The 18,159-nt window shown below is 34.6% G+C and overlaps 1 protein-coding gene across 1 annotated transcript; it reads left to right on the top strand.

Moving 5' to 3' along the window:
* Window positions 1-1,572: 1,572 nt before the first annotated feature.
* On the top strand, window positions 1,573-4,919 carry LOC128648103 (alveolar macrophage chemotactic factor-like). Its single transcript, XM_053700763.1, has 4 exons — window positions 1,573-1,710; window positions 2,473-2,605; window positions 2,955-3,038; window positions 4,173-4,919. The coding sequence occupies exons 1-4, from the start codon at window positions 1,647-1,649 to the stop codon at window positions 4,186-4,188; spliced, it is 297 nt and encodes a 98-aa protein (XP_053556738.1). The 5' UTR covers window positions 1,573-1,646; the 3' UTR covers window positions 4,189-4,919.
* Window positions 4,920-18,159: the final 13,240 nt, after the last annotated feature.

The raw sequence follows: 18,159 nt of genomic DNA, 5'->3' as shown, positions 1-18,159 counted from the left end.
TTTTTATTTACTTCTATTATATCATTGTCTTTGTTCTCTTTGTATGTTTTGTTGAAAAGCAGGGAGGTAAGCTCAGGAGTGTGCACGTGCCTGGGCACTATATGGCAGCAGTTTTGCAAGAATGTTGTCCATTTGCAAGAGCACTATTTCCTGCCATGTAGTGCTCCAGACACCTACCAAGGCATCTCTTCAACAAAGAATACCATGGAAAGGAAGCAAATTTGATCATATAAGTAAATTGTTAACTTTGTTTTATCTGTGTGTGCTCTGTCTAAATAACAACATTAATTTTTTGGGTTTCATATCCTTTTAATAAGGAACAATTTCAGCTAACTTTCTTAAACACAATAGTTTGAATAAAAATACACACATTTTTCACACATTGAACATGCTCCGAAAAACTGAACAATTCTTTTAATAAAAAAGACTTGATTCCACAAAAGGCACTAGCTAAAAACAAAATAATCCCAAATATCTTACAAATATATTCAGTGGTTTCATAGAGAGTCCAAAAACTACAAATGTTAAGTCCATGGAATTTTCTTGAAAAACAGAATTTTGTTTTCTAAACCAATATGTCTCAAAAACCATTTGATCAATTCACTTGAAAGTTTGCAGTTTTATAGTGGTTAAAATTGTATATTAAAATGACAAACATCAGTTCTGTTGAACACTCCTTAGATTTTTTTTTTAAATCAAGCTTATAATGGAAAGAAGTGATTAATTTAAAGAGACATTAAACACCTTGTAAATTAAAGACATTTTTGTTGTTCTGCTATAGAACAACATATCAGCCAATTCAAAATATTTTTAAAACAAATGAATACCAGGTTTCTTGCAATTGTTTTTTAATAGCCAAACTCCACCCACCACTCACTATATTTGGAGGAGCCAATCCAGACTTGCAGTTGCAGAAGACAAGGTTAGTTTGGTCGTTTGTGTGCATTTCAGTTATCAAAATCCCAATTTTCTATAGCTGAATTACATGAAAATAGGGCAAAATAAATAATGAAAGTATATTGTAAAGTTGCTTCACTACACATAACTAATCATTTTTGTATTAAACAATTCAGGTGTTTACTGTCCCTTTTAACTATATTTGAATATACTATGTTTACAGATTTGTGCAATATACAACATTTATTTAATTGCTATAATTATCTACGCAGTAAAGAAATTATGTTTGAAGAGTATTAATTATTGTTTGCCTATGGCACATCATTGTGCTATTAAATAAACATAAGAAAGTGAATTTCCTCCTAAAGAAAATTCTTGGCATGTGTTTGGGAAGTTTCCAAAAAATTTCCCAGGATATCATTATCCCAAAGGAAAAAAGAAAGTTTACATTAAGTAGATAGTAATATATATTATAATATATATAAAGATTAATATAATAATGACATAACACACCTTGTAAGAAGAGGACGTAATTCAGTCTTAACAAGGAGGGTCTTAGGACACTGGAATTTCCAGTTATTGTTACGCAATTTCAGCTGCCTGCTGGGAGATAGAGTATAAAAGTAATCTCTGACTGGTGTTGTGAACAGAACTTTACTGAGACCAAAGTGCTCAGCTAAATCTAAACAGCTGAGGAAAAAGGAAGCTAAACCAAACAACTGAAGAAAAAACTAACCTTATCTATAACCATGGAGACCAAGAAAATCAACCTAACGTTTTTAGCTCTCTGCATGCTGTGTGCTGTGACTGAAGGTATGTATTTAACTTTTTATCATACTTATAGTAAGAAACAACACTTTTTTGAGGTTTTAAATATTAAAAATATAGCATTTTTATGTATTTAAAGGGATAGTATACTGTAAAATAGTTTTTCCCTTAATGTGTTTTTGCTAACTGCAGAGTATAAAATGTATGAGGATTTGCTTTTTAAGGTTTATTTGTGTATATGAAAAAGCAGATTTTGTGTTTTGAAGCCACAACCTAGTAAATGGGTTGAGCTTATAGGTATACTCAGATCTAATTACTTATCACATTGTGTAAATATACATGCTTCCTTATCTTATATGTGTCCGTAAACCAAAGACCAATACTTGGAGAGAACAATGGGAAATTAGCATTTTATTACCTTATCTCTTCTATACCCCACTGGAGGTATAATTTCTTCTACTGGCTGTGTTTACACAGCTTATTTATAGTTTGGAACTAAGGCCAGAAACTTTCAGAATAGGTAGGGATACCACAGGCTAAATCAACTATTTAAAATGCCAATATAAGGGTAAAGGAAAAACTTGTAAACAATTTAATACACTCCGGCAGGTAAAGTGGATCATTGAGAACAAATTAAAGGGGAGAACATTTTTAAGTAAACCGTGCCTTTAATTAAAAAAATAATATGTATCTTCTTAAAATCATGCACCGTGTTAATTTATTAGTTCAGATGTTATTTAGAGATTGTTAGAAAAAACACATCATCTAATTGATATTAATATTTATTTTGATTTGATTTATTTACAGGAATGTCTCTGGCAAGAATTTCAGAGCCCAGATGTTTATGCATAAATACAGAATCTACATTCATCCATCCTAAACATTTTCAGAATGTTGAACTTATTCCTAAAGGCCCAAACTGCCCAAATGTGGAAGTTATGTAAGTATTTGCTGGATAATTAAAAGAAAATTTTATGATGCATCAAATGTTCCTTTAGTAGATTGTAAAGAAGAAACCTCTGAGGTCTTGAAATATTATGGAATAAAAAACAACAACTTGGTTTTGTAGGTCCTTTAAAAGTTATCACAATCTATTAAAGGAACATTCTCTGTGAGACCAATACAGCAACAACCCTTTTTTCTGTTATGATGCAACACAATAATACATATAATTTAGATTAGAATAATAGAGCAATCTTAAAGTCAGAAATTCATTTTAGAATAATTATGATCCACCAATGATTTCATAGTCTTTGAAAGCAGTAATCTAATTTTTTTTTTTTTTGCAGAGTGACTTTAAAAACCGGAAAGGAAGTATGCATAGACCCTTCTGCTCCATGGGTAGAAAAAATCATCAAGAGAATTCTTGACAGGTAAGCGCTTCTACTGTGGAATTTTCCACTGAAACAGTATATTTATGATTGAAATGTTTTTTCACAGTTAAGGCAACAATATTAGCTAAATCAAATGCCACTTTTAAGAAGTTTTATGAATAATTTTAATTATTTTGCATTTTATTTTAATTCTGCATCAAGATGCGATCTCTATTGTCCCATAGTATTACCAGCTTCTTACACTGTAAGGGAAACTCCAATAATTTTTTTGTGATAAATTACTGTTCCTTACAGTACTGCAAAATGAACTGACTGTTACATTATATTATAGCAAGTTGCAACTTAATTACAACTTTCACACGCTAAATCATGATATATATATATATATATATATATATATATATATATATATATATATATATATATATATATATATATATATATATATATACATACATACACGCTAAATCATGATATAATATATATATATATATATACTGTATATATATATATATATATATATATATATATATATATATATATATATATATATATATATATATACACATACATACATACATACACACACTCTTCGTAAATGGACATGATAATAACTTTCATTATACAGAAAGAGAATCTGATTTTTAAGAGGCTTTTCAATTCACTTCTGTTATCAAAATTACTTTGTTTTCTTGGTATCCTTTATTGAAAAGCATACCTAGGTAGGCTCAGGAGCAGCAATGCTCTTCTGGGAGCTAGCATTTGATTGGTTGTTATACACATATGACTCGCTTCTCTGGAGCTGACTTTTCAGCTAAGCAAGTTTGATGAATATATTATATTAGAAAGTCTCTTACAATGTTGTGCTCTATCTGAATCTGAAAGCTTAATTTTGATTTACATATCCCTTTAATTAACTTTAATCCAAAAAATTTTTATAAAATACCTAAACATATTTTTCTAGCAAAAAAATTAACAAATCTTGCAAACTTAATAACAAAAATTAATAATAATATATCCAAAATCATTCATGTATTAATTTAAACAATAATATCTTTATTAATCAAATGTTCCATTCCAGATATTATTTTCCTCAGTCATTTTAATTAAAATGTTATTTTATTGCATCTGTGATTTATATTTTACTAAATTATATATTTTTCTTTTTTGCAGCTCCAAGACTAAGTAGTCTAAAAAAGTCCCATAACTATCAAGACAAAGTCACAGAACATATGAAAGAAGATAGCAAAATGTTATAGTCTGAATGGAAAACTGATTATTTCAATTGCAGGCAATACAATAATTCTTTGTAAATTATTTATTTACATATTTACACAGGGATTATCATATGTTTAAACTAAAAAAAAGAAACTGTGTTTTATAGTTGTTTTTGTTTCTATTTAATTTATAATATAAAGTGTTTGTATGCATTTATATATGTGAAAACTGACATGAATGTCTATTCAAAGTTATTATAGATACAGTGTCAAATGCAACACAGTGGTGTCAATCAAAATCCTTTAGAAAAGTTTATCTAATTTTATTTTATCTACAAAATTTACCATTGAAGTATAAGGACATTTTTGCAGATAAATAATTTGATTATTTATTATATTTCCAATATACTGGGAAAAAACATCTTGAGCTATGCTCAACTGTAAGCACTGAGCAAAGTATTATTTTTATATGTTGTACTTTGTTCTTTGTTACTGTAGTATTGTATAATTTATTCTTTGTTATTTATATTTATCAATTTTTATATTTTTTATGTATAATAATAGTAGATGCTGCCGTGGAAAAATGTAAATAATTGTTAATTTAATGATTTTTATGTTATGTTATTATGGAACATGTTGACCATGTTTAATTCCATTTTATTTATTATTGCAATAAATAAAAACAATTCTCATTGTTTAAAAATCAGTACTCTTTTTCTGTTTCTTTTTTTTTTTTTTTTAATAGTAACAACATAAATCTCTTAAAAATAGTAAAAGCACTCAGAACCAAAAGCAGTGAAATCACAATCATAGGAAGATATTTAATATTATTTATAAATATAAAACATAAATGTCTGATTCCTGTATTAAAATTATGAAAAACAGCAACGTATTAAGGTTGTTCAACCCCCCCACCCCCCAAATCAAGGGTTCAAAATATTCAAGGTACACTCTGATTCAACATTAAAGTTTAATGATTCAGATAGAGCCCGCAATTTTCAACAACTTTCCAATTTACTTCCATTAAAAAAATGTGAAAAATCTTTTTTATATTTACACTGTTTTGGGTCACTAGCTCCTACTGAGCATTTGCAATAATTCACAGAATGTACGTGATTGGCTGATGACTGTCACATGATGCAGGAGGTATGGAAATATACATAACTTTGTAATTGGTCAGAAAAAAAATCTACTATTCATACTTCTAATAGTGGTAAACTTATATTAAGGTGGTTTATTTGGAACATGATAGTTCTTTTCTATATATCTATATGTATTTCTATATATATAGATATTGGAATATACCTGCTAGTGACCCTATTGCTGATAAGTTCTTTGAAAATGTTTCTTATATTATTATATACAAATCATCCCCCCCCCTTATAGTGTTCTGTCATCTCTGACCGTGTTCAGACACTCATTTGTGGTTTCTAATATTAATGAAACCTTTATAGTAGGTTTACTTCCAGGATGTCACTGTACATAGCTTTAAGGCATACAACTTTCAAAGTGTTAAAGTGTAGCACAATTATATTTTGTTATTTGTATACTTTAATGCAGCGTGGGTTCTAGGTGTGCTAGGTACTGTATGAGTTTTGTACTGTGTGTGCTAGGTATTGTTTGAGCTGGGTACCTCGTGTGCTTGGTACTGTATATGCTGGGTGCAGTTTGTGCTAGGTATTTTGTGTGCTAGGTATTTTGTGTGCTAGGTATTTTGTGTGCTAGGTACCGTGTGTGCTAGGTACAGGTTGTGCTAGGTACTGTGTATGCTGGGTACTGTTTGTGCTAGGTACTTTGTGTGCTAGGTACTTTGTGTGCTAGGTACTGCGTTTGCTAGGTACTGCGTGTGCTGGGTACTGCGTGTGCTAGGTACTGTGTGTGCTAGGTACTGTGTGTGCTAGGTACTGCTTGTGCTAGGTGCTGCTTGTGCTAGGTGCTGCTTGTTCTAGGTACTGCTTGTTCTAGGTACAGGGTGTGCTGGGTACAGTGTGTGCTGGGTACAGTGTGTGCTGGGTACAGTGTGTGCTGGGTACAGCATGTGCTAGGTACAATGTGTGCTAAGTACAATGTGTGCTAGGTACAGTGTGTGCTAGGTACATTGTGTGCTAGGTACAATGAGTGCTAGTTACAATGTGTGCTAGGTACAATGTGCTAGGTACAGTGTGTGCTAGATACAGTGTGTGCTAGGTACAATGTGTGCTAGGTACAATGTGTGCTAGGTATAATGAGTGCTAGGTACAATGAGTACTAGGTACAGTGTGTACTTGGTACAGTGTGTGCTAGGTACAATGAGTGCTAGGTACAATGAGTGCTAGGTACAGTGTGTGCTAGGTACAATGAGTGCTAGGTACAATGTGTGCTAGGTACAATGTGTGCTAGGTATAATGAGTGCTAGGTACAATGAGTACTAGGTACAGTGTGTACTAGGTACAGTGTGTGCTAGGTACAATGAGTGCTAGGTGCAATGAGTGCTAGGTACAGTGTGTGCTAGGTACAATGAGTGCTAGGTTCAGTGTGTGCTAGGTATAATGTGTGCTGGGTACAGTGTGTGCTAGGTACAGTGTGTGCTAGGTACAATGAGTGTTAAGTACAGTGTGTGCTAGGTATAATGTGTGCTGGGCACTGTGTATGAATTAAATATGATGCTCATAATATCAAGAGCATGTCTGTGACTTGTAGTGAATGTGAAAAGCTAAAATGTGTCTTACAAACATAGGCCTAGATTTAGAGTTTGGCGGTAGCCGTGAAAACCAGCATTAGAGGCTCCTAACGCTGGTTTTAGGCTACCTCCGGTATTTGGAGTCACTCAAAATAGGGTCTAACGCTCACTTTTCAGCCGCGACTTTTCCATACTGCAGATCCCCATACGTCAATTACGTATCCTATCTTTTCAATGGGATCTTTCTAACTCCGGTATTTAGAGTCGTGTCTGAAGTGAGCGTTAGAAATCTAACGACAAAACTCCAGCCGCAGAAAAAAGTCAGTAGTTAAGAGCTTTCTGGGCTAACGCCGGTTCATAAAGCTCTTAACTACTGTACTCTAAAGTACACTAACACCCATAAACTACCTATGTACCCCTAAACCGAGGTCCCCCCACATCGCCGCAACTCGATTAAAGTTTTTTTAACCCCTAATCTGCCGACCGCCACCTACGTTATCCTTATGTACCCCTAATCTGCTGCCCCTAACACCGCCGATCCCTATATTATATTTATTAACCCCTAATCTGCCCCCCACAACGTCACCGCCAGCTACCTACATTTATTAACCCCTAATCTGCCGTCCGCACGCCGCTGCCAGCTACATTATCCCTATGTACCCCTAATCTGCTGCCCCTAACACCGCCGACCCCTATATTATATTTATTAACCCCTAACCTGCCCCCCACAACGTCGCCGCCACCTACCTACAATAATTAACCCCTAATCTGCCGTCCGCACGCCGCCGCCAGCTACATTATCCCTATGTACCCCTAATCTGCTGCCCCTAACACCGCCGACCCCTATATTATATTTATTAACCCCTAACCTGCCCCCCACAACGTCGCCGCCACCTACCTACAATAATTTACCCCTAATCTGCCGACCGCAAAGAGCCGCCAGCTACATTATAGCTATGTACCCCTAATCTGCTGCCCCTTACACCGCCGACCCCTATATTTATTAACCCCTAACCTGCCCTCCCTAACATCGCTGACACCTAACTTCAATTATTAACCCCTAATCTGCCGACCGAATCTCGCCGCTATTCTAATAAATGTATTAACCCCTAAAGCTAAGTCTAACCCTAACACTAACACCCCCTAAGTTAAATATAATTTACATCTAACAAAATAAATTAACTCTTATTAAATAAATTATTCCTATTTAAAGCTAAATACTTACCTGTAAAATAAATCCTAATATAGCTACAAAATAAATTATAATGATATTATAGCTATTTTAGGATTAATATTTATTTTACAGGTAACTTTGTATTTTTTTAACCAGGTACAATAGCTATTAAATAGTTAAGAACTATTTAATAGCTAAAATAGTTAAAATAATTACAAATTTACCTGTAAAATAAATCCTAACCTAAGTTACAATTAAACCTAACACTATCAATAAATTAATTAAATAAAATACCTACAATTACCTACAATTAAACCTAACACTACACTATCAATAAATTAATTAAATACAATACCTACAAATAACTACAATGAAATAAACTAACTAAAGTACAAAAAATAAAAAAGAACTAAGTTACAAAAAATAAAAAAATATTTACAAACATAAGAAAAATATTACAACAATTTTAAACTAATTACACCTACTCTAAGCCCCCTAATAAAATAACAAAGCCCCCTAAAATAAAAAAATGCCCTACCCTATTCTAAATTACTAAAGTTCAAAGTTCTTTTACCTTACCAGCCCTGAACAGGGCCCTTTGCGGGGCATGCCCCAAGAAGTTCAGCTCTTTTGCCTGTAAAAAAAAACATACAATACCCCCCCCCAACATTACAACCCACCACCCACATACCCCTAATCTAACCCAAACCCCCCCTTAAATAAACCTAACACTAAGCCCCTGAAGATCATCCTACCTTGTCTTCACCATACCAGGTTCACCGATCCGTCCTGGCTCCGATATCTTCATCCAACCCAAGAGGGGGCTAGACATCCATCATCCGATGGCTGAAGAAGTCCAGAAGAGGGTCCAAAGTCTTCATCCTATCCGGGAAGAAGAGTAGATTCGGACCGGCAACCATCTTCTTCCAAGCGGCATCTTCTATCTTCATCCGATGAGGACCGGCTCCATCCTGAAGACCTCCACCGCGGACCCATCTTCATCCGGCGACGTCCAACTGAAGAATGACGGTTCCTTTAAGGGACGTCATCCAAGATGGCGTCCCTCGAATTCCGATTGGCTGATAGGATTCTATCAGCCAATCGGAATTAAGGTAGGAATATTCTGATTGGCTGATAGAATCAGCCAATCACAATCAAGTTCAATCCGATTGGCTGATTGGATCAGCCAATCGGATTGAACTTGATTCTGATTGGCTGATTCCATCAGCCAATCAGAATATTCCTACCTTAATTCCGATCGGCTGATAGAATCCTATCAGCCAATCGGAATTCGAGGGACGCCATCTTGGATGACGTCATTTAAAGGAACCGTCATTCGTCGTTCAGTCGTCGGCCAGGATAGATGTTCCGCGTCGGAGGTCTTCAGGATCCTGCTGCTCCGCTCCGGATGGATGACGATAGAAGATCCCGCTTGGATGAAGACTTCAATCGGATGGAAGACCTCTTCTGCCCCACTTGGATGAAGACTTCTACCGGATGGAGGACCTCTTCTTGCTCCGCTTTGATCAAGACTTCGGACCCTCTTCTGGACCGATCGCTGAACCCGGAGATCTTCAGGGGCTTAGTGTTAGGTTTATTTAAGGGGGGTTTGGGTTAGATTAGGGGTATGTGGGTGGTGGGTTGTAATGTTGGGGGGGGGGGTATTGTATGTTTTTTTTTACAGGCAAAAGAGCTGAACTTCTTGGGGCATGCCCCGCAAAGGGCCCTGTTCAGGGCTGGTAAGGTAAAAGAACTTTGAACTTTAGTAATCTAGAATAGGGTAGGGCATTTTTTTATTTTGGGGGGCTTTGTTATTTTATTAGGGGGCTTAGAGTAGGTGCAATTAGTTTAAAATTGTTGTAATATTTTTCTTATGTTTGTAAATATTTTTTTATTTTTTGTAACTTAGTTCTTTTTTATTTTTTGTACTTTAGTTAGTTTATTTCATTGTAGTTATTTGTAGGTATTGTATTTAATTAATTTATTGATAGTGTAGTGTTAGGTTTAATTGTAGGTAATTGTAGGTATTTTATTTAATTCATTTATTGAAAGTGTAGTGTTAGGTTTAATTGTAACTTAGGTTAGGATTTATTTTACAGGTAAATTTGTAATTATTTTAACTATTTTAGCTATTAAATAGTTCTTAACTATTTAATAGCTATTGTACCTGGTTAAAATAAATACAAAGTTACCTGTAAAATAAATATTAATCCTAAAATAGCTATAATATAATTATAATTTATATTGTAGCTATATTAGGATTTATTTTACAGGTAAGTATTAAGCTTTAAATAGGAATAATTTATTTAATAACAGTTAATTAATTTCGTTAGATTAAAATTATATTTAATTTAGGGGGTGTTAGTGTTAGGGTTAGATTTAGCTTTAGGGGTTAATACATTTATTAGAATAGCGGTGAGCTCAAGTCGGCAGATTAGGGGTTAATAATTGAAGTTAGGTGTTTGCGATGTTAGGGAGGGCAGATTAGGGGTTAATACTATTTATTATAGGGTTAGTGAGGCGGATTAGGGGTTAATAACTTTATAATAATAGCGGTGCGGTCCGCTCGGCAGATTAGGGGTTAATAAGTGTAGGCAGGTGGAGGCGACGTTGTGGGGGGCAGATTAGGGGTTAATAAATATAATATAGGGGTCGGCGATGTTAGGGACAGCAGATTAGGGGTACATAGGGATAATGTAAGTAGCGGCGGTTTACGAAGCGGCAGATTAGGGGTTAATAATAATATGCAGGGGTCAGCGATAGCGGGGGCGGCAGATTAGGGGTTAATAAGTGTAAGGTTAGGGGTGTTTAGACTCGGGGTACATGTTAGAGTGTTAGGTGCAGACGTAGGAAGTGTTTCCCCATACGAAACAATGGTGCTGCGTTAGGAGCTGAACGCGGCTTTTTTGCAGGTGTTAGGTTTTTTTTTCAGCTCAAACAGCCCCAATTTTTCCTATGGGGGAATCGTGCACGAGCACGTTTTTGAGGCTGGCCGCTTGCGTAAGCAACTCTGGTATCGAGAGTTGAAGTTGCGTTAAATATGCTCTACGCTCCTTTTTTGGAGCCTAACGCAGCCTTTATGTGGACTCTCAATACCAGAGTTATTTTTATGGTGCGGCCAGAAAAAAGCCAGCGTTAGCTTTTCGGGTTGTTACCGACAAAACTCTAAATCTAGCCGATAGTAAAATGAGTTAATACATTTTATCCACAATCTTATTAGGTTGGAAGTATTTTAAACATATATTTTTAATTTATATATCATTATGTATTTATTGTTTATTAAATACATTTCATACATTTCATGACTTATTGTGAAGTATTGACATTGCTCTATTAACCCCTTAATGACCGGACCATTTTTCAATTTTCTTACCCTTAATGACAATGGCTATTTTTACATTTCTGCAGTGTTTGCGTTTAGCTGTAATTTTCCTCTTACTCGTTTACTATACCCACACATATTATATACCGTTTTTCTCGTCATTAAATGGACTTTCTAAAGATACCATTATTTTCATCATATCTTATAATTTACTAAAAAAAAATATGATAAAATATGAGGAAAAAATGGAAAAAAACACACTTTTTCTAACTTTGACCCCCAAAATCTGTTACACATCTACAATCACCAAAAAACACCCATGCTAAATAGCTTATAAATTTTGTCCTGAGTTTAGAAATACCCAATGTTTACATGTTCTTTGCTTTTTTTGCAATTTATGGGGCAATAAATACAAGTAGCACTTTGCTATTTCCAAACCACTTTTTTTCAAAATTAGCGCTAGTTACATTGGGACACTGATATCTTTCAGGAATACCTGAATATCCCTTGACATGTATATATTTTGTTTTAGAAGACATCCCAAAGTATTGATCCAGGCCCATTTTGGTATATTTCATGCCACCATTTCACCGCCAAATGCGATAAAAAAAAAAAAAAAAAGTTAACTTTTTCACAAATTTTGTCACAAACTTTAGGTTTCCCACTGAAATTATTTACAAACAGCTTCTGCAATTATGGCACAAATGGTTGTAAATGCTTCTCTGGGATCCCCTTTTTCAGAAATAACAGACTTATATGGCTTTGTGGTTGCTTTTTGGTAATTAGAAGGCCGCTAAATGCCGCTGCGCACCACACATGTTTTATGCCCAGGAGTGAAGGGGTTAATTAGGGAGCTTGTAGGGAGCTTGTAGGGTTAATTTTAGCTTTAGTGTAGTGTAGTAGACAACCCCAAGTATTGATCTAGGCCCATTTTGGTATATTTTATGCCACCATTTCACCGCCAAATGCGAGCAAATAAAAAAAAAACTTTACATTTTTCACAATTTTAGGTTTCTCACTGAAATTATTTACAAACAGCTTGTGCTATTATGGCAGAAATTGTTGTAAAAGCTTCTCTGGGATCCCCTTTGTTCAGAAATAGCAGATTTATATGGCTTTGGCGTTGCTTTTTGGTAATTAGAAGGCCGCTAAATGCTGCTGCGCACCACACGTGAATTATGCCCAGCAGTGAAGGGGTTAAATTAGGTAGCTTGCAGGGTTAATTTTAGAGATCAGCCTCCCACCTGACACATCCCACCCCCTGATCCCTCCCAAACAGCTCTCTTCCCTCCCCCACCCCACAATTGTTACCGCCATCTTAAGTACTGGCAGAAAGTCTGCCAGTACTAAATAAGAGTTTTTTGTTTTTTTTTTAAATAAAAATTATAAAATATTTTAGTTGTGATGGACCCCTGCCTTAGCACCAACCTCCCTGATCCCCCCCTCCAGCTCTCTAACCCTCTCCCCTACCTAATTACCGCCATCTTGGGTACTGGCAGCTGTCTGCCAGTACCCAGTTTGGCCCCACAAACCAAACTATTTTAATTTTATTTTTAACTTTTATTTGTATGTTTAATTATTTCTGTAGTGTAGCAGCCCCCCCACAATACCCCCACCCCCTCCCCCTCCCAGATCCTTTTAAATGTAAAAAAAAAATAAAAAAAAAATTTTCCCCTTCCTTTTTAATTGGTGTCAGTGTGGCTAATGTGCGCATGTGCACGTGCACGCTCGCCCACGTGCACACGCTCACCCCCGTGCACACGCACACCCGTGCACACGCACACCCGTGCACGTGCGCGTGCATCGTGCACGCGCGCGCACACGCTCCCTCCTCCCACCGGACAAAGGCACCATCGGCACCATCACTACCGGTGCAGAGAGGGCAACAGAGTGGCTCTCTCTGCATCGGAGTCTTGTAAAGGGGTATTGCAGGATGCCTCCATATCGAGGCATCACTGCAATACCCTCAGAGCTGCTGGAAGTGATTGTGATCACTTCCAGCACTCTGTTAGACAACTGACGTACCAGGTACGTCCATTGTCATTAACTGCTTGTTAATGCATGACGTACCTGGTACGTCAGTTGTCATTAAGGGGTTAAATGTATTTATAATGCACATTGATTGTGTGCTATTGAGTGACATTAGAATCTAATTTTTAAAGATGCGAATCTTGTGTTGCAAGATATGTTTCCCACACGATATTTCTGAAATGCGTAATTTCTGGTTATAATGTCCGGAACTTGGATAATCTGTTTCTAAATCTTAAACTACACGTTTGTTTATTTGTAAATAAACCTCAAGCTTGTATTTGTCTGAACTGCTCACATATGTTATTGTGCAATGGCGTCTTTATTTTTAAAGGGACATTACACAAAAATGTTTTCTTAAAATGATCCGGAGAGAGAATTCATTTTATACTTTAAAATATAACTATCAATTTAGATCATTCTTTAAATATCCTTAACAGAAGAAATTGCAATGCACATGGTTGAGCCAATGACAGAAGGCATCTCTGTGCATCCACCAATCTTCAGCTACTGAGCATATCTAGATATGGTTGTAAATGAAATAATATCAAAAGAATGAATTAAAATCAATGATAGAATTAAATGTTAATGTATAAAATTATATTTTATTTATTAATCCAGAAAGAAACGCTTTTTAATTACCGTCCCTTTCATGAGCTAATATGCAATCTTGAACTTGATCTAAATACATCTGTCTAAACATTGTAAATATGCATTGTTGGCCACCCACAATTAAGTAGATATTTCCCAGTAATGCTTTGCTGATCATTAACCTATGCACCTCCCTATCTGAAACTTAGTATAACATGAGAATCAAGCATATTTGGATTACCTTCTGTATTGTTTGCCCCACTGTGAATGAAATATCTTCTAATGGCTGTATTTATAAAGCTTTACCTTAAAGGGACATAAAGCTATATGTTCTTTACAGATTTAGATGGATAATACAATGTTAAAACAATGTCATATTTATTTTGATTATTTCATTAGTTTTTTTCAATTGATATTCTTGAGTGAAAACCATATCTAGATAGGCTCTGTTGCTGCTGATTGTTGGTTGCACATAGATGCCTTATGTCATTGTCTAACCCATGTGCATTGCTATTTCTTTAACAAAGGATATCTAAAGACTGAATATAATTAGATAATAAAAGTACATTTAAATGTTGTTTTAAAAGATTTGTATTATCTCTGATTCACTAAATGAAATATTTTTGGAAAAACCATTAGGAATATGTGGAGTTAAAATTGTATAAATAAACTAAAGGGGAATGAAAATACATATAGATATGTGATATCTATCCAACAGGTAAGGAGTATAATTGCTAGAAGTTATCTTTTGATATATCTATAGTTAACTGACCCTTCAAATGACTCCACTAGAACTGAAAAGTAATCAATATGGCATACAATAACTAGCTTGTTATAAATATGAAATGAACTTACTTTTCATTTACAGATAATTTCAAACATATTACCTTAAAAATAATTAAAGCTGAATAACCGATATTTAGTGTAATAATGTTTTTGGATACCTAAGGAAGATTACAGAGATTAGAATGTAAATCTAACATTCAACTACACTGTCACTTTAATGTAAGTTAAACACTTTCATTTCTTAAAAGGGAAATGAACAAAGTTGTTCTGTATAATTTAGACTACATATCCTCGTCATAAACATTTTATGATTTTAACATCTATAAATCACACAATAAAAGCACAGATAGATGTATTTAACTACAAATTAAAATTTTGAAGATACTTGACTTTAACATTATCAGAATAAGCTGTGTTGATATTTTTCATTCAATAAATTAACCAAAATTAGTATATTTGATATCAGGCATGTACTTGTCAAATAGATGACTTTAACATTCATGGGAGTAATATTTTGTTTACTTGTCAGAATATTATATGGATATGTTTCTTCTTATCTTACTTTGATAGAGATATGTCTCTAAGAATATGTATTTTTAAAATAAAAAAAGAAAAATGTATAGTATGAAAATAAATTTATTGAAAATAAAAAAAATAAAAAAAATAAAAAAGGTAATTTGTCACAGATGAAACTCTGAAAAAGAAAGAAGAAAAATATTAAACACATTAGTCATTTCATGAACACGTCTTAAACTATTCATTAAATCTAAGAATTATTAAATCATCTTGTGTCTATGCTCTAACATGTATTTTTTTATTGATATTAAAAACAGGTTCATACATGAAATCTATATCTATCCATAAATTGAAATTAATACCATTATATTGTCTAATCAATCTTAGAATTAAACATTAGCATTTAAAATTAGACAAAATAATGCACATCACATTGTAAAAATATATTTCTATTGTATGAGGAACATAATTAAATGTAATATTTCATATCCCTTCAAATAATATACCTCTATATCAACTATAAAATGAATCCCTTTGTCTGATTGGTCAGAATTTGAGCCCTCTCTAGAACAAAGTAGGGGTAATGTATCTAAAATAACCATATTCTAATATAGGACTTGTATCTATTACTAATTCTTTTAACATTCTTCCTCCTGTGAGTCTTAAATAGCATGCATTGTGCAAACTAACCTGGATGTATGGTCTTTGAAAGGCAATGAAATATCTTCAAAATAACAGTTTATCTTCATTAGGTGTCTTATTCATCATTTTCAAAATAGAGGATTGTGAAATACCATCTATAAAAAGAAAAATATAAGTGTCTCCAATAGGATGCATCCACAGCATTAGTCCATAAAATTGTTGCCACTTACCATGTGAACGTGTCTTTGTATGGTTTTAAAGGTCAGCACATTTGAAAGACAGTGCCAGACATGATCGCATTGGTATTCATCACTTTCAATCTGGGATTCTTCACTTTCAGTCTGAGATCCTTCACTTTCAGTCTTGAATTCTTCCCTTTCAGTCTGGGATACTTCACTTTCAGTCTTGAATTCTTCACTTTCAGTCTTTAGATGAAGTCATCTCCCTAATGGCAGAAAAAAAATCATTTGTGTACCCGAAAATCCCCTAAAATAAACATTTTAAATAAAAAAGAATTATATGTTTAAATCACATTCTCTATCTGCACATTTAAGCTAAGACATGCTACATATCTGTTTGGAGCTAAAACTAGACATTTGTGGAAAGAGACAATGACATGGTTAAATCGCATTCTATATCTGACCATTTAAGCTAAGACATGCTACATATCTGTTTGGAGCTAAAACTAGACATTTGCGGAAAGAGACAATGACATGGTTAAATCGCATTCTCTATCTGACCATTTAAGCTAAGACATGCTACATATGCGTCTTTTGCATAAAGCAGACTTTTTGCTAAAAGAGAAAGAAATTGTTAAATTGCATCCTAGAGCTGCTCATTTAAGCTAAGACATGCTACATATCTGTTTGGAGCTAAAACTAGACATTTGCGGAAAGAGACAATGACATGGTTAATTTGCATTCTCTATCTGACCATTTAAGCTAAGACATGCTACATATGCGTATTTCGCATAAAGCAGACTTTTGCTAAAAGAGAAAGAAATGGTTAAATTGCATCCTAGAGCTGCCCATTTAAGCTAAGACATGCTACATATCTGTTTGGAGCTAAAACTAGACATTTGGGGAAAGAGACAATGACATGGTTAAATTGCATTCTCTTTCTGACCATTTAAGCTAAGACATGCTACATATGCGCATTTTGCATAAACCAGACATTTACTAAAAGGGAAAGAAATGGTTAAATTGCATCCTAGAGCTGCCCATTTAAGCTAAGACATGCTACATATCTGTTTGGAGCTAAAACTAGACATTTGCGGAAAGAGACAATGACATGGTTAAATTGCATTCTCTATCTGACCATTTAAAGGGACACTGTACCCAATTTTTTTCTTTTGTGATTCAGATAGAGCATGCAATTTTAAGCAACTTTCTAATTTATTTCTATTATCAATTTTTCTTCATTCTCTTGATATCTTTATTTGAAAAAGAAGGCATCTAAGCTGAGGAGCCAGCAAACTTGTGGTTCAGAACCATGGACAGCAATTGTTTATTGGTGCTGCCCAATCAGCAAGGACAACCCAGGTTGTTCACCAAAAATGGGCCGGCATCTAAACTTAAATTCTTGCTTTTCAAATAAACATACCAAGAGAATGAAGAAATTGTGATAATAGGAGTACATTAGAAAGTTGCTTCAAATTGCATGCTCTATCTGAATCACAAAAGAAAAAATTTGGGTACAGTGTCCCTTTAAGCTAATACATGCTACATATCTGTTTGGAGCTAAAACTAGACATTTGCGGAAAGAGACAATGACATGGTTAAATTGCATTCTCTATCTGACCATTTAAGCTAAGACATGCTACATATCTGTTTTTTGAAGACTACAGTGGCAATTGTCTAACTAAATAACCATGTTGTGCACAAATACTCACCAACGAGCCACCAAGGGGGAAACTGTCTGCCCTCGAACTGCCACCACAGGGACGACTGTCTGAGGATGCGGGCATCATGACAAGCCCCACCGAAATTCACACACACCTGCATAACCCACATCCGTGCATCACAAACAAACTGCACGTTGAGACTATGGAAGTGTTTGCGATTTCAGAAGGGCTGGTCATGTTCTGGAGCACACAGCACAATATGGGTGCAATCTATTGCTCCCAAGATATTGGGCAGTCGAGCTATTGCAAAGAATTCCCTCTTCAGGTGCCTCCAATCACCATCATTTTGAGGGAATCCTATGTAACGCTTACTGACTCGTAC

The sequence above is a fragment of the Bombina bombina genome, chromosome 2 (assembly GCF_027579735.1).
Source record: "Bombina bombina isolate aBomBom1 chromosome 2, aBomBom1.pri, whole genome shotgun sequence".
Lineage (NCBI taxonomy): Eukaryota > Metazoa > Chordata > Amphibia > Anura > Bombinatoridae > Bombina > Bombina bombina.
The sequence above is the reverse complement of the archived record's forward strand: the minus strand, read 5'-3'. Positions and strand labels throughout refer to the sequence as shown.

Coding starts and splice junctions, on each gene's coding strand:
- LOC128648103 (XM_053700763.1), top strand. CDS start 1,647: ATGGAGACCAAGAAAATCAACCTAACGTTTTTAGCTCTCTGCATGCTG. Junction 1,711..2,472: donor GCTGTGTGCTGTGACTGAAG/GTATGTATTTAA, acceptor ATTTATTTACAG/GAATGTCTCTGGCAAGAATT. Junction 2,606..2,954: donor TGCCCAAATGTGGAAGTTAT/GTAAGTATTTGC, acceptor TTTTTTTTGCAG/AGTGACTTTAAAAACCGGAA.